The sequence below is a fragment of the Lissotriton vulgaris genome, chromosome 3_1 (genome assembly GCF_964263255.1).
Source record: "Lissotriton vulgaris chromosome 3_1, aLisVul1.2, whole genome shotgun sequence".
NCBI classification, from domain to species: Eukaryota; Metazoa; Chordata; class Amphibia; order Caudata; family Salamandridae; genus Lissotriton; species Lissotriton vulgaris.
Genome location: NC_141689.1, coordinates 2,049,961,035 through 2,049,984,015, shown reverse-complemented (window position 1 = coordinate 2,049,984,015; position 22,981 = coordinate 2,049,961,035). Strand labels below are relative to the sequence as shown.

At 42.8% G+C, this 22,981-nt stretch overlaps 1 protein-coding gene across 1 annotated transcript in view; it reads left to right on the top strand.

Annotated features, from left to right (window-relative positions):
- The window catches only part of LOC147728786 (uncharacterized), a 408,842-nt gene that overhangs the window by 288,972 nt on the left and 96,889 nt on the right, over window positions 1-22,981 (top strand). The window contains exon 4 of the mRNA XM_086962560.1: window positions 9,050-9,415. Coding sequence (XP_086818686.1) covers window positions 9,050-9,415 — 366 coding nt within the window. The remainder of the gene's footprint in view (window positions 1-9,049; window positions 9,416-22,981) is intronic.

Below are 22,981 nucleotides of genomic sequence, written 5' to 3'. Positions count from 1 at the left end.
CTGGGGCTGGTTAACCCCTACCCTCGCAAGACAGGTAAAGCATGATTTATTTATATTCATAATATACACCTGTATTCTTAGAATGCGAGGATGGTCTCATGCTATTCAAAGTCTCTGCAACATCTGGTCTTATTATCGGTTTGCAAAGCGGGTCAAGCTTCTTGTCTAATCCCAAGAGGCCTAGGCCTGATTTGTAAAAAGTGTTTCTCAAGTGTTTAAAGTTATATGCCAGAAAGATGACAGTCTAATAAGCAGATTTAAAGGAAAAGATAGTGCACCTTCCAAGAGCAGCATACCTCCACCAGGCAACACTGACACCAAAAATGACAGCATCTAAGCACTAGCATCTTACCACCAGATAGGGGGAAGCCACCTTGATCATTTGAGATGCATTGTGGGCCTCTTTGTAGAGTTTGCAGTTTGTTTTGCCTGGGCTGGTGCAAATTTGCGCCTTTATGTATCTTTTTAATTTCTCCTTTGCATTTTTTGATAAAGTCAATAAAGATTTCCATGGTGATTTTCTGGTTCCTATCGTGCTTACATGTTTTCAAACTGACTTGAAAGGAAAGTGTGGAAAATTGGGATTCCAGATAACATTTTGGGGGCTGACCCTGCATTGAGGACCAGGTCTAATATAAAGCATTTGCTAGCTTTGGACTGCATGCCCATTTTTCTTCTTAGCCTTTCTCCTTTACGAGTTCATTTTGCAAGGCCACAAAACCCTTTACGCCTGTTTGAAAATGTGCTACCCTTTGTATGGAGACCTCTATTTTACACACAAAAATCATAGGCAAAAATGGATTAGTTTTAACAAAGAGACTCACGTCCTGGCAAATATTACTCTTATGCAAGGAGTCCCATGTACTATGTCCATAGGTGGCTTTGTCATGTATTATCTCTTTGGAATGGTAGGGATAAATCCTCTTTACTAGTAAAGTTGGATTTAACATTACTGATTTAGAAATGCCACTTTTAAATCGAAATGGCTCGTCCTTTAGAAAAACACGATAGCTGATTACCGGCTGCCGCAAGTGCAAACGCTCAAAATCAGCGCAGTAATTTTTCCGCGATGATGAAAGTTTCACCGAATGACTCGAGCTGAAAACACACTTAAATGTTTGCTCTTCCAGTCTCCTCCCACCAACATAATTGTCCTGAAAAACGTGACATCAACGTTTTTTGAGAAGCACAACAAGTGCACCATCACAGCTTCAGGTTACACCGTGCCTTAGCCCTGAAGAAAATCCTGTGATTTCTCTTCGGGATTGGAAACACATCTGCATTTTCCACCTTTTTTGGCCACAAAGGGCATTTAGAGTAGCTTTGGATCTATGGAGAGGGTTCTCAAAATTAAATGTACCCCCACAGAGTAGTATATATCCCTTGTGGCAGCAGTCCCATACATTTTGCCAAAGTTTTAGGGTCATTTGGAATTGCTCTATATGATGGCATATGATTGCACAGTTTTTTTCTCACACTGGTTTGAATTAATGTATGCACTTTATAAGTATCACAGTTGTTGTGTAATAGATGTGTATTTGACTCAGGCATGAGTAAAATGTTCTTTAAAGATGTCTAATATTATGAAATATTGTGATTAAGACACTCAAAGCGTTAGAACCTATGGTCTTAGCTTTTGCCTGCTTAAATAAATAACGGCTTGACAAATCGACAGCCAGAATTTTTCTTTCTGCTTCATTGTACATCTAAAAAATGGGCATTTCTCTGCTCCTACTGCTCTGTGCAACTGCAACCTGACTCCATTACACGTCCAGGGTTGGTAACAGCTTCCCTTTGTGCATTCTCTCTCGACAACCAGGAAGGTTAGGTGTGTCTGAGCACTCATCTACTTTCCGCTGGCCCTTCCTGGGTAGGAAGGGATGGAGAAGCTGACATTTGTACCTGGATAGTTAGAGTCCTGTCCACACACAAAGGGCTGATTACAGCCTACTGATAGTCTGAAGCCAGGGCTGGGAAGAAAGGACCTCTGTGCAGTTCAAAGATCCTTTTTTGAAGTCACCCACATTTCAAAGGCACAACTGTGTATTAGCACTGGGTCTCTGACTCTCAATTCAGACACTTCTGGACCTACAACTGGACTCTGTCAGAAGAACTTCTGTGCTGCATCGAGGATTGACACTCTGCTGGACTGCTGACTTGGAAAGCCTGCTTTTCTCTTTTGCTATCCTGCTACTCTCTGACCCTGCTGAGGAGAGCTGGATTGTGTCCTGCACCAATGTGATCTCCAAGGCCTGGTTGGCATTCCTCTTTTTGTTTGAGACTCAGGGCTATTAAAGTCTTCCCCCAGCTCTTGTGCCTGGAGATGCATTGGAGCTCTATGCATCTCCAGCCTGCGTGTAGCAGAACCGGCACATAGACCCTGTTGTTGGAGTAGAATCAGTGCATTCTATCAGGAACCGCAGCATCAAATCTGGAAACGCCAATTTGGAACCAACACATCGCTGCCACTGTGAGAAGATAGTCGTATTGCCCTTCTAGCATGGATTATTCCGGTGCATTGCCTTCGGAACAGCTGCAATCTAAACCGGCACTTCGCTCAACAAACCCTATGCATCTCTACCTTTGTGTAAATAAAAGAATGCATCACCATGACTGCAGATTAATTGAGAAGGCACACACTTTGCTTTATGGTTAAGTTCTTTGTGAGTTCTCATGCAGCCCCATCAGCGTGGCCCTGGCTCCTTTATGGTGTGAGATTTGTGATATTTAATTTTGATTCCGTGAAAGTTAGGTATCTGTGCCAGTCCGTGGAGGTTGCTGTGGCTGGCAGGTGTGCAGCGTTGGTTTGGAGAATTCTGCGTTCTGCTACTAGCGCCCTACAGAGATCTGAAAGCCATTTGTGTATGCTGGGCCCTACTGCCTAATTCCAGGCCATGGCCAGCTTGCGCTTGGCTAGGCCTAGCGCCAGGTCCAAGAATTTGTTATGCTTAGTATAAAGTGTAGCCCCTGAGCAGACACTGTGGTGTCTGTTGCTTCGCACAGCTTCTCAGACACACAGCCCCGATACGTTGTCAGTTGAGAGCAGCTCCAGACCATATGAGGAAATGTAGCTTCTAGTGTCTGGCATCTGTGGCACTTTGTTGATGGTAGTTGCATACATATGCACCAATTTATGTGGGTTTAAATATGTATGATGGAGATAGTTAAAATGCGTATATTTAATTCTGGCATTCATAGATATCAGTTTGTTAATAGTGCCTGTAGTGTGCTGGATGTTATGGGTTCGACCCAAGTGTTCCCCCATGTCTGCAATTGTGGTGTATTTGACCCCCGAGGAATCTGAAGGAGTAACAGGTCAGTGAGTGGGACTTTTGTCAAACACTGCCTCAGCTCTGTGGACAGTTGCTTCATTGGGAATAATACTGATTTACCCCAGTTTACTTTCAAGCTGGAAATGCGGCCAAGCTTGTCCAACAGATCCGTCAGATCTTGTAGTATCAAGATTTGGCCGCAGAGGTAAACCAAAGGGTCGTCCGCGCAAAGCATGAAAATATGACATTGATTGTATGCCCTTATTTCCCAACCCATGTTGCAACTGCGGAGTGCACATGCCAGGGTTTCCATGGCTAGGACGAAAATAATTAGTAACACGGGGCAATGCTGTCTGGTGCCCCGTTCTATTGCAAGGGAGGCTGAGTTGAACTGTCCTGTCTTTACTTGAGCTTGTGGTGCTGTGTTTAATATGCACCCATCTCAAGAGCTCAGGACCCATGCTGTATTTCGCAGGACCTCTCGTAGACCTCCCACCCTAGCGTATTAAACGCTTTTTCAATATCCACAGAGGCTATCCACAGCAGTATCTCTTCTGTGCATGCCCACTCAAACAACTTGAAGAGTTGACATAGATTTAAACCTGTATTTCGGCCATGGATGAAGCCGTTCTGGGCAGAGTGTACCAGCAGTGGTACTACCTCTAGTAATCTATTGGCCAGCATGTAACCCAGAATTTTATCATCCGAATTTAGGAGGGATAATGGACGATATGAGCACATCTGGAGTGGGTCTTTGCTTGGCTTGAGCAGTACCACCAGCATCATCTCGCTTAGGGGACGCAGCAGTTTGCCTCCCCATAAATGGTATGCAAGCGGGGAATCAATTAAGCGCCTCTTGCCAATTGTTGTATAGCTTCAGAAATCTCTGTGTCTCTTATGGGGTTCTCGAGAGCTGTGTATTAGGTCTGCGTAATCTCTGGGGGAACTATATTCTCTGAGAATTGATGTAGCTCTTATCAATAATATGCAGGGAGGGGCCTTGTAGGGAGAAGCATAGTACTTATGGATGGATTCACTGATTTCTTTTTGCATGTTTACTAAACAGCCATCAGTGTCATAAATAGCTGTGATGGGGGGTTGAAATGTTTAACGTTTTAACAGCCATGCCAGGGTTTGACTGTCTTTTTCCCTTCTGCATGCTGTCTGGCCACATATTGCTTGTAATCCAGGGCTAATAATCTGTCTAGTGTTTCTTTATTGTATAATTTGGCTTTGGCCAAAGCAGATGCAATATGTGGGTCAATTTGGGAGAGGCTTTCGCAACGCTGAATATCAGTTTCTAAGTCTTGTAGTTTTTTGTGAAAGGACGTGCAAAATCTATATACTGCTTTGATTGTGCGTCCATGCAGGACCAATTTATACACATCCCACTCCATACCGGCATGGGATGCTGTACCTACGTTGTGTTGAAAGTATGATGCAATTGATTGTGTAAGGGAGGCATGCAGCGGGTGTCCTTGAGTGCTTTCAGTGGGAGGTGCCATGACATAATGCTGGTTTTAAGGGTGCCCCACGTCAGCTGTAGTTGTAGGTGGCTATAGCCAGACAATGCGTATGCTGGTTATTCCGCGTGGAGCACATTGGATATGGCTGGCTGTGGCGGAACAATAAATTGTGTTGATTCTCGTGTGCAGATCATGCAGACCTGAGTTGTGAAAATATACTTGCTCCGTGTGGTGCTTGTCCCGCCAGACAAGCCGGCTTGTCGTGTGCCAGGCCTGCAGGGTGTGCCCCTGAGAGTGTTGGGCATGATCGGTCTAGGTCTACATTCCGGGCACAGTTAAAATCTCCCACCAGTACTCAGGCGCCGTTGGTTCATGTAGCAAGGAGGGGTCAGTGCATGCAGAAATGTGGATTGTCCTGAATTTGGCACGTATAGTGAGATTAGTGCAATTCCCATAGTATCGCATAGCGTCCATTTGGGTCTATGCATGTGTGTAATATATTTAGCGGGGTCCCGCGTGCAACCCATATTAGGGCTCCCCTAGCATACACAGAAAGTTGTCCCTATGATTGTACCTCTCCAAAGCTTGCGCAGTGAAGTGAGTGTTTGCGAGGTTGAATCTGTCTCTTCCAATAATGCAATTGAGACCTTGCATCTGCGTAGGTATTGATATACGGTGTGTCGTTTGGTGCAGCCAGTTAGTCTCCGGACATTCCAGGTTATTAACAGTAAATGATTAGCCTGCATCCCGTCTGCTGACAGTGCACTGAAATAATGGTGAGCTAACCCCAAGGGGCATGCGATTTGTGCACTCCCTCCTGATGTGTACTGGAATCTTCATTATTGTGATGTTTCGTGCACGCTCCTCGTGTAGTATAAGAGGTGTAACAAAAAGGACAAGGCTTTTTGAGCATTTTGAATACCCAACTCCAAGTCCCAGGCCAATAAGTCAACGGGCATTGGTCATCTGCACTGAACGGCAATTGTACTTGATAGTAAACAACAAGAAAAGAAAGACAGGAGGCAAGATAGCAGGTGTGAGAGTGAAGAAAATGTAGAGAGAGAGAGTAACATCCTTATAGTTCCATATCAGACACTTATCGTGAGAGGGGGATGGAGGTATGTCAACTTCGTTGGGCCCGCTGAGATAGTTCTTGCTTGCCAGGGCCTTGGTTTTTCGCGCATCCTTGCACCGTCTTCCTGGGCTACGGAGCCTGTACAACCCCCTGGTAGTGTCTGGTTTTGCTGCTGATCGTGACTTATTGGTCATCAACATTAGGCCCTATTACGTCTCTGCGGTTTGTGGAGTCACCACTGGGCCTCCGCCCATGCACGCTGTTTGCTTCAAGTCTGTTATTTGAAGGTCTTGCTCTGATGTAATGTCCCCCTTCAAACCCTCCTGCGAGTAGGAGCCAGAGTTTACAAGGCTTTCCACATATTCGACAGCCAGTGCTCTCTCCCTGGCTGCATGGGCTTGAGTGGGGCACTGTACCCGTCCTCTGCCTTGTGTTCTTTGCTGCCTCCTGTTCTTTCACTTTTGGTGAGGTTCCGCTACTGTCCCTAAGTTGTGTGTCAGCCCATTTTGCTCTAATGAGCCCCAAGCTTCTTCTTGGGCGGACAAGAAAATGGTGCTCTCATTATGTTGGATTCGCAGCGTGGCTGGGAATTGTAGAGCGTATTTTACATTGTGACTCTGAAGGCAACTCTTAACTTCCAAAAAGGAGGACCTGCATCACTGCACAGCCAGCATGTAGTCCGGGTATATGTGGACAGTGGTGTTCTCAAACTGCCATGAGCTGCAGGCTCTCATCACTTGTAGGATGTGGTCTCTATCTCGGTAGTTGAACAGGCGCTCCGCCACCGGTCTAGGGGACTGCTAGAGTGGGGAGGCCCACCCGGCACTCTCTGGCCGTACTCCATGGAGGAAAATATAGCATTTACCAATGAGTATTTTCTCGGACAACAAGGTTTCTAGGTATAACACCATGCTTTGTCCCTCTGCATGCTACGGAAGGCCCACTATGCGCACATTGTTCCTCCGGGACCTCCCTTCTTGGTCCTCTGCTCGGTTCCTCAGATATTGCACCTCTTTTTGTAGCACCTTGATTTGTTCCTAGGTCGACAGCACAGTGGGTATCCTGGTCACCAGCATGGATTCTATTTCCTCGACCCTGTCTTTCAGTTATTCAGAATCTTAGTGAATGAGTCTCATCTCCGCACACAGTGTGTCCATTTTGGGCCCAAAGTTGTTTTAATATACATTATTGCTGCCATTAGTTCATTGAACCGGTGAGAGTGGTCTGTTGGGTCTGACGTTGTTGATTTCAGGTTTTGGGCAGGCTCTGCAGCGTGATCCATCTGATTCGATGTGCCCCCGGCCTAGGGCTGTAGTTTATCTGCCCTTTACTTAACCATCTTGGAGAGAGAGGTGGATGTTTTGTGCTATTTTTGAGTGGAAAAATGGTCGAGGGGCCTCTGGAGATGTTCACACAATGTCAGCCATGGCCATATAGATATGTTTCCTGCCATGCGGCGCTGTGACCTGTGTGGGGTTAGCCATGAACTGTATAGAGAGCACGCCTGGCCGCCTGCTCTAGCCTACCGCGACACTCCAGATACAAACACTACGCTTCAGGAATATGGAGGAGAGTGTGGGTATTCCTTGGAGGAGGAGGAGTTCAATGTCAGATCATCTGTGCTGTGTTTCTTAATGCTGTGGGGGCACCCCACAGCAGCGGGCTGTTGACTGTTCTGATTGGGTCCCTGGGGCACACATGTGACTGTGGGTGGTCTGTGGCATCCCGATTGCTGCTGGCCTTTGTACTTGCTGCTGGGGAGGGTCCCAATCAGGCTAGTAGCTTTTTATTACATGGCGTCCCCCAGCCACGGGCAGCCTCCTCTGTGGTTTAGCCACCCCGGCGCTTTTCCTTACTGGAGATGATCGTTGTTCCAACTGCACATGCCTGCCCACAAAGAGGCCAGTCTCAATCCCACTAACCTCTGCAATCCTCAGCAGATTATTGCACTTCAACACACGCTGATCTGCTTGTCTGGTCAGTCACTTCATTCCGGGCAGTTCCTGCAGCACTCATCGCCTGCGGGGCGTCTCAGCGAGCCCTCGCTCCACTGGGGCACACTCAAGAGCTGGGCCACTCTCCACCTGTAGGTCTGCCTGAGCCACGTCGATGACTGAGACTCGGTTGCGAGGCTACGGCGGGTGTGTCACTGAAGCCACAAACTGTGCCGCATGGTGTAGGGGCACCGCGTTATTGCTGCAGGTGGTTTATAGTTGGCAATTGTGCTTCTGGTGCAGGATGTTTAGCAACCTGTGTGCAGAGCTGATTGAAAAGCATCTGCCGTGGCCATCATCTTGGCCAAGCCCCATCGCGTTACAGGAGAGGTTAATATGCCAATTAGGGATTAGTCCATTTTTACATGTTTTGAGGTCAGAGCACATACACTGGACATTGGACAGCAGTACCCCTGTGTGCAGAATATAAAAACCAGCAATAAAATTCAGCACCAAATGTGGCTGGCATTGCAAAAAGGGTCCTTTCTCACATTTAGGTACAGGGGTAATGCCATGATTAGTTGTTAAAACTAGTGGTGGTGTCCAATACCTTAGTCAATTGACTACCTTATTAGGTGTTCCGTCAAGGTGTTTTAATAGCATTTGCTCCCTGTGTTGTGCCTATTTTTAAGCTCCCTTCCAATATTTTCGGGTGATGGGAAAGAGTGTGAAGTAGATTGTGGGACCTCTTTTTTAGGCTCTCGGGCAGTAGTTGGTTTATGAGAAGTAACCGATCTGGACTTTGTTTAGTATTTCTGTTTTAGCTCTTAAAAACGATTTCATTCCATTTGGATGAAGGAGTTATTTATTTTGTAAACTTGTCTTTTCTAAGGTGCCAGTAATTAGCATCCAAGGTTTACTCCAGGGGATGGTAAAGGGTTTGGAGCTCAAATACAGTATTAAACAGTAATCAGAGCTCAATCCCTAGCTGACATATATTATGAAAGGGATTTATTCAGAGGATCGGATCATGGAATTAAACCCCCAAAGTGCCTATGTGCTTCCTAAGTGTTCTGCAAAGTGATAATTGATATTGAAGCCACTTCATCCAAATCAGATTACATAATATCAAACCACCATGGATAAACAGCTTCACGTCTGTGTACAAGGGTAAGCGTCACATGTGCCATATTTTGCAGTGTATTCAAACAGGGTAGATATTTTAAACATAAAACTGCATCATGATTGAAGATGTTGCATCATCTCTTGATTTGTTTATTTGACTCTCAATTATTGTTCCAGATCTTAAGCCAATAGGAGGGTATAAAGTGACGCAGCCGGAGGTCATCGAACCACAGCAAGATCTGTTCACTGTGAACTGTACCTTTATGTACCCTCAAGACAAAGACCCCCTGTGGATCGGGGTGTACTTAGTGGACGGTGTTGAGTGGGAGAAAATCATCCACTACCCAAGCCAAGAGTCTATCAACCTTGGTTATAAAAGAAACATTTCTGAGGGGAGCAGCAATCTTTCTCTTCCTGTCAACAATGTGGCAGACATTGGCGCTAAATCAATTTACTGCTTGGTGGTCTTCAGGTTCTGCAAAGAAATCAATGGCTTCACATCTGTGATCCAGCGGGGACCAGGAACGAGGCTGGTAATGAAAGGTAAGGTTTGAAGACATGATTTGCTCAACTCCCATGTTTAGCTTTCGGAAGCAATTTGTAAGAAAATTAGTAATTTTAAGAGTCTTAGTCACATTGCTCTCAACAGCTCCTTCTGTGACCCACCCTAGTAATCCTCATTGCCCACTCAATGAAGGCTATTGTTTGAGTTTTGGGGCAGTGCTGCACGGTGGAGTATCCTTGGTAGTACCTGCTATCTACCACCTGGGTCCCATGGCCTCAGTTACTGTATACTGGTATATACTTGTACACGTATATACCAGTTGAACTTTTGTATACTTGACTCCCCAGGTTCCAGGAGGTGGTGGTAGGGTTGAAACTCTTTTTAAATGTTTACTAAGAAAGAAACTAAGAGATTTTGGCACATTCCGAGGCTAAGATAAACCCCATTTAGGTGCTATGTTGCTCATGTAGCTAAGAAACTATATTTCAAATGCAATAACCATTGGAAGTCAGCTTTAGGTTACGTGGCCGGTTCTTGAGGTCTGGGCTACCCTTGGAAATCTGTTGGTTACATGGCATTTTGCTGTGATTTATTGAGCGCTTGTCTATTGTAGGTTTCTTAGCAGTAAGAAACACAGCAACTGCACACAGAGCAGGACAAGACTAACTCGCTTTAGGGAAGAGCCAGGTTTTCTGGGCACATGTGAAAATCATATGATTAGTTATATCACACAAGTAATCCGGGAATTAACTAAATATGCTTTCTTATTTGACACCAATGAAGTTGTATAAGGATTGGGCAGGCATGCTGTATAAATTAAAATCTTTGAATTATGTAACAATGAAAATCTACAGAAAATTATGCATTTAGGGTACCAAATACCTGAGTCAAATGTCCAGTAACATGACAAACAGGCTTCAAGCACTGTAGGCCCCCGAGGAGTACTACCAGGTAGCCAGTATCTCATGAAAGGCTAGTTGGAGCAGTGGTCGAAGTGGGCGGGATCGGCTGTGCACAGCGTTCCCCTACTTCTTTAGTTTAATACAGTCCGTTCCCCTACTTTATTATTTTAGATGTGCGTCCCAGGACGGCCGAAATAGCCTGGCCGTTCGTGGCTGTTCAAGGACGGGCGGGCACAGAAGGAAAAGGGCTGTTGCTTCATTCTTGCCCAGAGAAGTCAAGGACAGTGTCCACTTCTCCTGCTCCACCGCTAGCAGCCGCCCCCCTCTTTTTCTCTTATTCTCTACCTTTTTTGTCGTGCTCCTGGTCACTTGTTGAAAACCGTGACTTTTCTTTCCTTCATTCGTTCCCCTGCGAAATGGATCCAAAAAAAGAGGAAACACTTTTGCTGCAAATGTCTTTTTCTGACATTTTTCTATGCAGCCTCGGGAGGAGAGAAAGAAAGGTTTAAAATTTGAACAATAAATACATAACTAAATCAGGCAAGAGAGAGTGTTCGCAAATTGGACTGATTGATTTTATTCACCCCCAAAAACATTAACAGCACTTTACAGCGTTTGCCAATGAAGCGCTAACTTTCTTTTCTTTGAACAGCATTTTTCTCCCAAGTGGGGAAGTGTGCCATTCATGGAGGTCCTGCACTACCTGATTGATGAGTGGATTGGAAAATGTTTAATGTGATCCTTATCAGTTGTTTTCCGTATTTTAGTTCATAAAATGTGTACTGTGGCTCTGTGTTCAGGGATGTGGTCTTTTTAAACCATACTGCCTATGTTTTGTAAGGATATAAGCAATGGACACTGAAATGGGTCCCTTTCGAGCCCTGTAGTCATGTGCTTAACTTTTCAGGCAAAAACGCTCATTGATTTCGGAATAATGAGTGTAAAAGTGTTAAGTGGTATTCCCTGTGAGCGTTTGCTTTTTCCAGAATGTTGTTACTTTTTTCAGCCAGCATATTACTCTTGTCTAGCGTATAATTTGAATTGAATCTCATCTAGGTGTTTATAGAGGGGCACAATTTGGTTGTAGTTTAGGGCAGTGCTAGTTTATCTCAGTGGGGCAGTATGGTGTCCAGTGGGGGAGAACGTGTGGCACTTTTTTGGCCAGAGATGCCAAATTTGGAACTGTGGAACCAGGTTCGGCCTTTATGACCAGTCCAACAGACCACTCTCCTGAGAGAGCACATTCCCCTGCTAGACCTTAGAAGGCCCTGCTAGACCTTAAAGCCCTGGTGTCTTAGCACAGCAAGTGGACCCTAGGGGGGCAAGTGTGGGTTAATCTTCAAAGCCTGTCCCCCACAATCCATACTGTAGTTTACTTGCAGTCTTGTCGGCAGGCATACGAAGAAGCACACCCTAGAGCAGAGGTCTTCAAACTTTTTGATGCCGAGACCCCCTTGTAAAACCTTTTTAGGCGTAAGGACCCCCTTCTGACAAAAGTTTCTAGAAACTGGTACTCCTCATTATCAACTTTTGACAACCATAAATGTGCCTGTTAGACCTCATCACATTCATCCATCCATCATTCATCCACCCACACTTTCACACATCCATCCATCCACCCTTTCATCCTTCCAGCCATACATCCATCTACCCTTTCATCCTTCCATCCATACATCTATCTTTTACCCATCCATCCATCCACCCACCTTTTCACACATCCAACCATGATTCATCCATGCAACCTTTTATGAATCCATACATCCATCCACCCTTTCATCCTCCCATCCATCCACCCATCCTTCATCCATCCACCCTTTCATCCATCCATCCATCCATCCACCCTTTCATCCATCCATCCACCCATCATTCATCCCCCCACCCTTTTCACACATCCTTCCATGCATCATTCATCCATGCAACCTTTTATCCATCCATACATCCATCCTTCATCCATCCACCCTTTCATCTTTCCATCCATACATACATCCTTCATCCATCCACCCTTTCATCTTTCCATCCATCCATCCTTCATCCGTCCACCCTTTCTTCCTTCCATCCATACATCTATCCTTCATTTATCCACCCTTTCATCCTTCCATCCATACATTGATCCTTCATCCATCCACCCTTTCATCTTTCCATCCATCCATCCTTCATCCGTCCACCCTTTCTTCCTTCCATCCATACATCTATCCTTCATCTATCCACCCTTTCATCCTTCCATCCATCCATACATCCATCCTTCATCCATCCACCCTTTCATCCATACATACATACATACATACATACATACATACATACATACATCCACCCATCATTCATCCCCCACCTTTTCACACATCCATCCATGCATCATTCTTCCATGCAACCTTTTATCCACCCATACATCCATCCTTCATCCATCCATCCTTTCATCCATCCATCCATCCTTCATCCGTCCACCCTTTCATCCTTCCATCCATACATCTATCCTTCATCCATCCACCCTTTCATCCTTCCATCCATACATCCGTCCTTCATCCATCCACCCTTTCATCCATCCATTCACCCATCATTCATCCACCCATCTTTTCACACATCCATCCATCATTCATCCATCCACTAGATATCCCAGGCTCCTAGGCCCAGAGTTCCAAATATTAAATATACAAGGCAATCTTCAAACTCCTATACTGTGGCTCACGGAAAAAATAGCCTTTAGAGGTCTTGCATAAAGGATCTGTCCAAGATAAAATAACAACAAGATAGATGTATAAACAAGGGATTTACAGCAAAATAGAAGTCTGGGAAAGAAAATAGCAAGAATTGGGGATTCACAAATCTAAAACCCATCTATTTCTTTACAGAACAACATATTCAGTCCTCAATCGATAGTAAAGAAGCAAGAAAAGCTGAAAACGAGGAATTCTCATTACAGGGAGCCTCTCTTGAAAAAGCGAAAGAATTCCAATACCTACTGTACTCCTGGCTCTCAAAATGTGGGCGGAGCCAAAACCTCTGTAGAGATGCTCACATATTTGTCTGGCGACAGCTGCGCTGTGAAGGCTGCTCATAAAAAGCAGCATATAACAAGCTTCCTATTATATGAGCAGTATGCAATTGTAACGAAAACAGTGATCATCTTCCTCAAGACGTGAATACATTTGAAAGAAATGCAGGAAAAACAGAATGGTCCCGAATAAGCCATATGTCAGCCTATTTTTCTTCAAAACGTTTGCTGCCTAAAAGGACACCAGAAGGTGCTTTAGACGAACACATACTAGCACTAAATGCAAATATTAGCTACCCTAAACACTGGGAGTTCGCATGCTACCATCGACCACAGATGAACTAATATGAGTTTCCATGATTTCCAACTTCCTGAGAGGTGTGTTTTCCATTTTGGGAGCAGCAGAAATGGAGAAACAATCTTTAATCAATCTAAACTACTATTTGTCAACCTTTCCTTTCCGGAACGAAATGAAACCCGATGCGACTAAATTGTGAATCATCTATAATTTCGAAATGAGGACTAAAAGTAAAATGTGTGCTTTTACTGCATATCTAATGTAGGTAGCACATGTGAATTGTGATTTGTTTCACAAAATAATCAATCATTAGTCACACCCTTTCTGCTCTTGATACTATCATGCAGAAAAGGAACTGCTATTCTGTGAAGCAATTGTGTTTAAAATCCTAATTTACCTTTCCTGCAGGCCCGAAGGGCAGCAGATTCCATGTGATAGTTCCTGGCATGTAAGCCTGGTATGTGGTAGATGACAGGATTGTACACACACACACACAGCCACACCCGAGTACTTGATAGATCTTTAAAAGACCTTTTACTTGTAATGAGGCTTTGATGTTTTTCACCCCTCGGTGTGAACTCGCCGTGAGCACCCTCATTCAGCCCAATGCCAGGAACTGCATGCTCTGACAGAATCTGCGACCCCCGTCCAAGGACTCCACGACCCCCCTGGGGGTTGCGCCCCACAGATTGAAGACCTCTGCCCTAGAGCGACAGTGACTGTGTCCCTGAGGTCCCAGGACCCTTGATGCCGGTCCGCCTCACCCATTGGTACCTCCATTGGCCTTGTTTCAGCAGTAGTAGCTGCAACTCATCAGGGCTCGGCAATGCAGGATTTGCACGCACACCAAAAGAAGTTCACAAACTTAACAGTCTCTTTGCTTCATGCACAAGAACTTTTAAGATGTGCTGCCTGCTTTGAAGTTGTTGGAAGTATGCAGCAATTGAGGACAAAATTCTGCTGCAGTGTTAACTAAATTATGCAGCAAGAAATAGGCTGCAGCGTAATGCGGTATATTTCCTGATACTTTATTATTTAGAAATTTTTACACATACTAACAGTCTCTGCAATTATTTTGACTCGTTGGTACCAGTTCAACATACAAATGTAGCAGTGATAAAGGTAACCACCTTTGTATAGGGCCCTTCACTTCGCAGCAACACAAGTCACATTTTTTGTAACTTTTGATCCATTTGAGGAACAAACAATTTATTAGTTAAAAGAGTCAGATAATGAGGCAGATGATGTATTACGTAGCAAATACGGCTGAGCCATAATTATGTGGAAACATTTGCAAAATAGGATATTTTGCCATTCATGTTTGACCTGCTTTTGTGGAAAAGGGGAGGAAAAGAGCTGATGACAGAAAGTGCACGGCTGAGAGACAAATGGCTTGTGAAAGCACTTTGAAGAGTATTTGAGACATTCTGTGATTGGATACGTATCCCAATTTGTGAATGTCTTTTAATGTCAATTTGAATTAAATAACGTAATAAGCTGTACCTGGTCAGTGAATTGCAAAACAAATACTAAAAATTGGTATGTTTTGCTCCTTCTGGCCACACCTCTGACTCCGCTCACTGCCCCAATCCTCGGGTTATTTCCACCCTCTGATTCTCCGCCCACAGTTCCCCTACTTTTTCCCCCCACTTCGACCATTGAGTTAGAGTCACATTTTTCATGGGCACCCACGGGACTTAGAGAGCTTGCTCCAGACCCCATACCCAGTCTGGTTCTCAGAAGCAGATGGGAGTTAGGTTTCTAGACCTAATGTGTCTTTACATTGTATATTTCTAGAATTATAAAGGCTAAGGAAATTCCAGAATCTAAACATCTGTCCACAGCTAATTGGACATAATGCTAAGACCTAGAGTGAAACAGAAAACGGTGCGTTGTTCTCAAGTTTGGAAAGGAGCTCGCACAAAGTGAGGATGATACTAGGTTAGACAAGTCAGTTCAGGCTTGTCAGTTTTTGAGTCATGGAATGTCTTGTTCAGCGCCTTGGCCCTCTTAGAAGTAAGTCTTCATGTTGTTCTGGCTAATGGGGCTGTGAAGCGCTTAGGACTCCAGGGTGGCTGACATTTGAGACAATTCAGACGGAAGCCACCTGGACGTTGCTTCTTGCCATCTAGTTAGGTCTCAGCGCCTCTATATGTTTTTGAAGTAGAGCCTCTGCAGAGGTTGAGGTGAATACAACCTAGCAGTTCTCGTCAATTTTATCGACATCTAGTGTTAGTGGTTTAAAGTTGGGGCCAATCAGGTTTAGGTGCCAGTTTTAAAATCTATAAACCCCTCCAACCAAAGTAATCTCCCTCATTTTTAGTTCTGGTAGTTGACTTGAAATAAGCATTAGTTGATCGAAGATGGGTGTGAATATGTGCCGGCTAATTTCTGATCCTTCAAATCAGTAACAAATAAGTTCCTACCACTTGTTATTTCACCTTTGCTTGAAATCTATGAAGAATTGTAAATGGCAGGGTCCAGGGAGTGGTGTCAGAGGAGTAGTTTAGTTTTCATCATTCCATTTATTACCCGGATTTATTTATCATCTATTAAAGTTCAGGGAGGGCAAAATGAGTGATAATTTTAGTACTATTCTTAGAGGCACTTGGCAGCCAAACTATTTAAAAAGTGTTGCATTCTGAGTTTATTACTTTGATAATCTGCTGCTGTCGCAGGAGCCATAGGGCTTCATTGTGACTGGATAATTCCAATTTGTGCGTAAACCTATGTCACCTATGTCTCTGGAGTCAGTGGTGTTAGTTATGTAGACTTTATCACACTTGGTAATTCCTGCGTTCTAAAAGGTTCACACTCTTGTTAAATTTCAGTCGGTCCGGCCTGCTGGAATTTACTGGGTGAAGAGGGCAGGTAATTACTGTGACATTTGGATTTTGGTGCCAAAAAGAACCAAAATCCTCATGGTATTCTTCACTTCTCTATTAATCGGAAAACACACAGAATACGTGCTGTTTATTGTATCTGAAAAAATCAAAACCCCTGGGTGTTGAATTTTATTAGGTTTAATAAATACTACTTACCACTCCAGGACTTTTACATTCAGGCCTCGAGAACGAAATGTTTGGAGGAAAGAAGAAGGTGTGATGAGAGGGAAATGATGAGAAAAATGCAGAAATGGGTTAATAAAAGTAGTCAAGGGTGAAAATAGATGGGGAGGGATTGTGTAAAATGAGAGAGGGAAATATCGAGGACATACCACCAGAAGAGTCATAAAATGTCTAAGTTAAATATATGCATGTAAGTATAGTGATAAAAAAGAATGTTTAACTTCGTAGGCTTAGTTTAGAAATGTACGGAAAAAAATAGATTTATAAAACAATAATAATCCTTAGGAAGGATACTTTGAGTGTATTTGTATGCCTGGTAATAAAAGAATCAGCTCAACCAAAATCAGCTCAAACTTTTCAGACTCTCACCCCCAGTCAATATTAGATCTGGGTTGAATCCATCATCGTTCTTTTGCTCACTTCGCCACCCCAGTTCAGACCCAACCATATGCAAATCAGTCTTGACCCTGTTCCTCATGGGAACAGTCCAGACCGAACTGCCAAGCCAGGTCTTCTCTGGACCGGAAACAAGCATCCTAGGACCTGGTTCAGGGTAACACCCCTCATCAGCCAGGGTAACTTGAATCCTGTGGCAAAGTGATCAAGGGACCCATGTCTGGGCATACCCTGCCAACTTAGGGTGAACAAAGCAAACACAATAAGACGACGGATGGATGCTGATAAAAAAATCAGCACCATCACCCAAGAGAGGAGAAAGAATGATTATGTTGCATGAATAGTACAGACCATTCTCCTTAGTGGATAAGTTCCTGAGTGCTTTTGAAAACAGTCTGGGCCTCATATACAAAGTGGTTTTGAAGGCTCAAAATACCTTTGTAAAATATATCAAAGACCTTTTATGAGTTGAAAAATAATTTCGACTCATAAAAGGGCTTGTGCAAACCATTACGGACCACAAATAGAAGGGTGGCTTGAAAGAAACTTCCCCTCCTGTTTGGGTCCAATTGTTGCGCATACCATTCAAAAGTTACCGACTCCCAAGCTGAAGTGATAACTGATTCATAAAGATGAAGGTGTATATTTGGAATAGCTTCCTCTTTTGCAATTATGTTGGCAACCTTGAGGAAAGCAAGCAGAGATCCAGGGGACCAGTGACTGCTTTCCCCAAAGTGTGGCCCTTTAGTGGACAGAAGATCCTGTTTAAAAATGAAACGCCTAATTCAGAAAGGTAACTTATATTTTTGAGTAATTTAAACTTTTGAGTACGTCTACAATTTTGTGGCTATTCACGAAATCTGAGTGTAAATATACTCAAAAAGTGTTACTTACACGTCTTCACCAAAATAAAGGACTTGGGGGCTATTCACAAGCTGCAGGGCACTCTTTTGAGTACGTTTACTACTTTGGCCTATTCACACAATCTGAGTGTAAAGCTACTCAAAAGTGTAAGAGTAAATTATAAGTGTAACTTACTGAAAATGATAAGGTACCTTTGTGAATAGTCCCCTTTTATGATGCAAGTATACAGTGTCCTATGTAGTTAATGACATTGAAAAACCTAGAAGGAACATCAAAGATAACTCAAAATACACCATTTGTGCACAAATGCGTCTAAGTAAATTAAAGTAACCTAATGGTCCTAGCGTAGCAAGGTTTCCAAAGGCACTAATGCAAGCACTGAAAATGCACTGACTTCTTCTCCAGTCAACTCCTCAAAACCCTCAGCAATAACGGCACTTTATCAACATGACTCGCACCTGCAACCCTGCCCTCTTCTTTGCCACCACCACCCACATTTACATGCAAGCTATTATGATGAGATAACTTAATTTTGCACGAAAGAATCCTTCAACGAAATAGAACAATTGATTGATCATGTCAGTAAAGCTTATTACTAACATATGGTATGCATCACTACATCAATTGCAAGAAATTAGTAAAAAATAGTATATGGGTGCTAACTTTGTTTTAATTAAGGTAGTTAGGCCAATATTGGAATGCACGCCCTTTCACAATTCAAAAACTACCATTTTGAAGTTTCTCGGCACTAGCATAATATAGAAATGGCTCTGAAATACATACATGATTTCACATATGCCATTTTGCAAAGTAACGCTTTAGTACACTTTCTTCTGTGCCACTGAGAAAATTAGAGTGGGTGAAAAGCAGCGGTCGGAGTGCATAAAAAAGGTATAAGAACTGTGATGCTACATGCAATGGGGGTGGGGTCAGTGAGCGTGGGGTGGCGTCAAAGGTGTGCCTACAAAAACAAAATATTCTTTACGTTTTTGTGGTCTTTTACCAGAGCTACAGTTAAAATAACGTGCATCGTAAATGAGAGATGCATTTTATGTATTATTTGTTCATCATGCATAGTTAATTAAAACCATTACATGTTCAGAAATTCTAAGAATAAACACATGAAAACAATGCCGAATGATATACAGTACATTTCTTTTTCATTTTGGTTGAACCTGACTAGCGTTTAAAACTGCACTGTAACTATACTGTACTGTCCAATAAAATAATCTGAGTAAATATAAAAGACCACTGGAGCCTACTTGGATTGAAGCGTTAATATGCTTTATGTCCTGGGGGCCACCAGGCTTTGTAAAGTGCAGAAATGTGCAAAAAACTGCCTGGGCAAACTTGATAGAATCTGAATACCTCGACCTATATCCGCTCTTGCTTACCCCGACCTATATCCGCTCTTGCTTACCCCGACCTATATCCGCTCTTGCTTACCCAGTTGAACTTGAAGTACCAGAATATCTTATGCATCTGGGCGACTTGATTATTGGTGTGCGATTGCACTTTGAAATTATTCAAAAGCCTCTGTGATTTATACTGATCCAGCGATTAATTTTCCATGTAGTGCCTGGAATTTCAATGGTTTACGATTATTCTGCTTATCCGTAGACATTGTAAAAAGTTACATTAACTAGTGGGAAATCCACTATAGTACATTATGAAACCTCTGTCAGTTAATGCACTACAGAGGTCTGAGCGTAACCAGAGAGCCACAGAATTAAATTTTGGTTGGTGCAGTGGAGAATAGAGATTTGTGTTTTTTTAGTACTACGAAGTCCCATCCTGTGACAGAAAGCACTATAATTATGTAAGTCGTTATTTTAAACTTGCATTACACACAGCATAAGATAAACTGTTACAAAATGCACAGAAAGTTTTAAGATAAAATGGTCATTCCAAAATAAAGATTTTAGTAATACTCAGAATGTACGTAGTGAAATTGATTTTATATAACTGTCCCTTAAAAGTAAACACTTCAAGGCTCAGCACAGCACTACCATTGAAAGAATAAATATTTGCCACCACAAACCTTCAAGTGACTCCATCAATTAAAGAAGGTACAGGCTCTAAAGCTCCTTTTGCATTTGAAGATTAAGCAGTTGAGCACATTTGCATTTCTTATAGGCAAGCAGGCACCCTGGCAAGAAAGCTTGGTACTTGTTTAGCTGTCTTCCTGTATCGGTTTCACAGAACAGGAGACTCCCTGAATGACATTTCAGCTGAAGCATTTAAAGTATGAGAATTAACCGCTCCAGGATGGTTATCATTTCACAAAAAGTAGGGGAACGTTTTTTCATAAATTAAAAAGGTATGATCACATCATGCACCTCCGATCCTGTCCACTTCGACCTCTAGTTAAAAACTGTGCACTGTAGAGCAGGTTCAAAACCCTGAACTAGCAGTACAACTCAGCAGGTGCAAAAGACCACGGGGCATATTACCGAGATGTGCGTTGCGAAACGCACAACGCACATCTCCGTATCGCCGGCTATCGCCGGATTTCATCGCCTAATTAGCGCGCCATTATCAATGCGCATCAGGCAGGCGATCAGAAATCCGGCGATAGTCGGCGATATGGCACATTAGCGCATGAAAACAAACGTTGTTTTCATGCGCTAATGTGGGCCTTGTTAATATGGGGGGGTGGATTCAGCTTTATGATCCACACCCCCATGTTAAGAATGCCTAACGCCTGATCAGAGCAGGCGTTGGGAGACCTGCAATAAATGAGTTTATCGCAGGTTTTTGTCTCCCAACGCCTGCCTTGGTAATAGGGTGTTCCCACCTCCAACCACATTTTACATGTGGTTGGACGTGGGAACGCCCACTTTGCATGTCATTAGCGATGTTTATCGCCGACATGCAAAGTGGGCTCGTGCCAGGCTTTAAAGTGCCCTTGATAATAGGGCTCTAGCTGTATCGCCGCTTTCTCGGCACAATTCGCTGAGAAAGCGGCGATACAAGCCCTTGGTAATATGCCCCAAAATCTCTCTATCTAAGCCACTAGTGGTGTGTGCTGTTTGGGCCTCGATGTCCATTTCGGCTCTGAAGTAAGCATAGAGACAGCTAGTGCTACTTCGTTAGTTCTAAAACACATTCTGTTGTATTTCTTTCTAAATTCATCATCAGAGCTTTCACATACTATCATAGCATAAATGTGTTTGCGGTAAACATGGACTGATATTGTGCAAATTCACACAAATAAATTAACATGGCATATATCATTGCATTGTAAATAATTAAAATACATTTAAAACTATTTACTATATACATGTTAAAAACCATATAGAAAAATATATATATCCATATAAGAATCTATACCACTATTTGTTAAATAAATGTACATATATCACAATTAATTGTAATTTCTTACAGCAAAATGCTAAGAATACATGTGCAAAAATATGCCATTCTGTAAACTTGACTACTCTCCTTCCATATTTTACCATGTTATTATCTGCTTGGTACTACCCCTTGTGCAAACTTCCTGCTTAAATGCAGTCGCATATGTGCAAATAAGCCATCTGTGCAAAAATATCAGTTTTTATACATCAATGTGCAAACATTTACTTGATTCATTCATGTTGGCTATTGACAACTTATCCCAGTTGTCACGAAGAGCTCACTCCAATTCCTATATCAAAAAGTGCTAAGTGCTATACAAAAAATGAGTGAATGCTAAAAATATTGCATCAAAAAAAATATATATACAGTGAAGTTTTCTGTAGAATTGTCAACTATCCATTATACATTTCAATACACATATTTCCAAAAAAAGGGGGGCTTTACAAATGGATTATTTCATTATATATATATATATATATATATATATATATATATATATATATATATATATATATATATATATATATATATATATATATATATATATATATATATATATATATATATATATATATATATATATATATATATATATGTGTGAACAAAACATCCAGCTCCCAAAAAGACGAACTCCATGGAAGAAGGCACAGGCACAAAGTGGTTGCAGGATTAGGCATCAATTTAATCAATCATGTCGCCCTCAATCCTAGGTACAAGAGACGCTTTTCGACCTGCACAGAGGTCTTTGTCGATCTAATTTGGCGCCAAACATCAAACACATTAAATAGCCCTTCCCCCTGGACCTCATCATAGACATAGAAAACACATTAATGTGTGACCGTTCTTTCTATGGCCTTAATAATAGGTGTGTGTGTCTGTAAAATACAGCCTAAAGTCTCTAAATAAAGCAGTTTAAACATAACGAAAAAATGCATTTCATGATTTATGTACAATCAGTTAATGAAAAAATCCCATTAACATAGATAGAGAAAATCACACACGCCATAAATTGCGTCACAGAGGGATTTCTATAGGCAAATATAATCTGCAGCCAAACTTGTAGTCCTGTAACGTCTGTTTTAAGTAAAAGAGATCATCATTTCATTACACCCCCGAGATTGAATCGGGCGGATCGCTTATTTTACCAGTGCTCTTTTAAAAACTGTATTCTCCCTTGTGTCCGACCCCTTTTTTAAAATTACCCCTCGCTGCTTTGCACTATTGCACTTTGGACCACTCGCTTTCTTGAAAGACTTAATTTTCAGGAAAGACATAATTTTACCTGGGGAATTGGCACTATAGCGTGAGGACTTCTACTTCCCTCTTCCCACGATCCCAAGGTGCTCGGCAGGGCTGGTGAAGCCCCGGGTCCCGGATTAAGTGGCGGACATCTTTGGTTGGGCTGTAGTTGCCAGTATAAAAGGGGAGGCGGGAGCCAAAACGCGAGAGATCATCATTTCATTACACCCCCGAGATTGAATCGGGCGGATCGCTTATTTTACCAGTGTTCTTTTAAAAACGGTATTCTCCCTTGTGTCCGACCCCTTTTTTAAAATTACCCCTCGCTGCTTTGCACTATTGCACTTTGGACCACTCGCTTTCTTGAAAGACTTAATTTTCAGGAAAGACATAATTTTATCTGGGGAATTGGCACTATAGCGTGAGGACTTCTACTTCCCTCTTCCCACGATCCCAAGGTGCTCGGCAGGGCTGGTGAAGCCCCGGGTCCC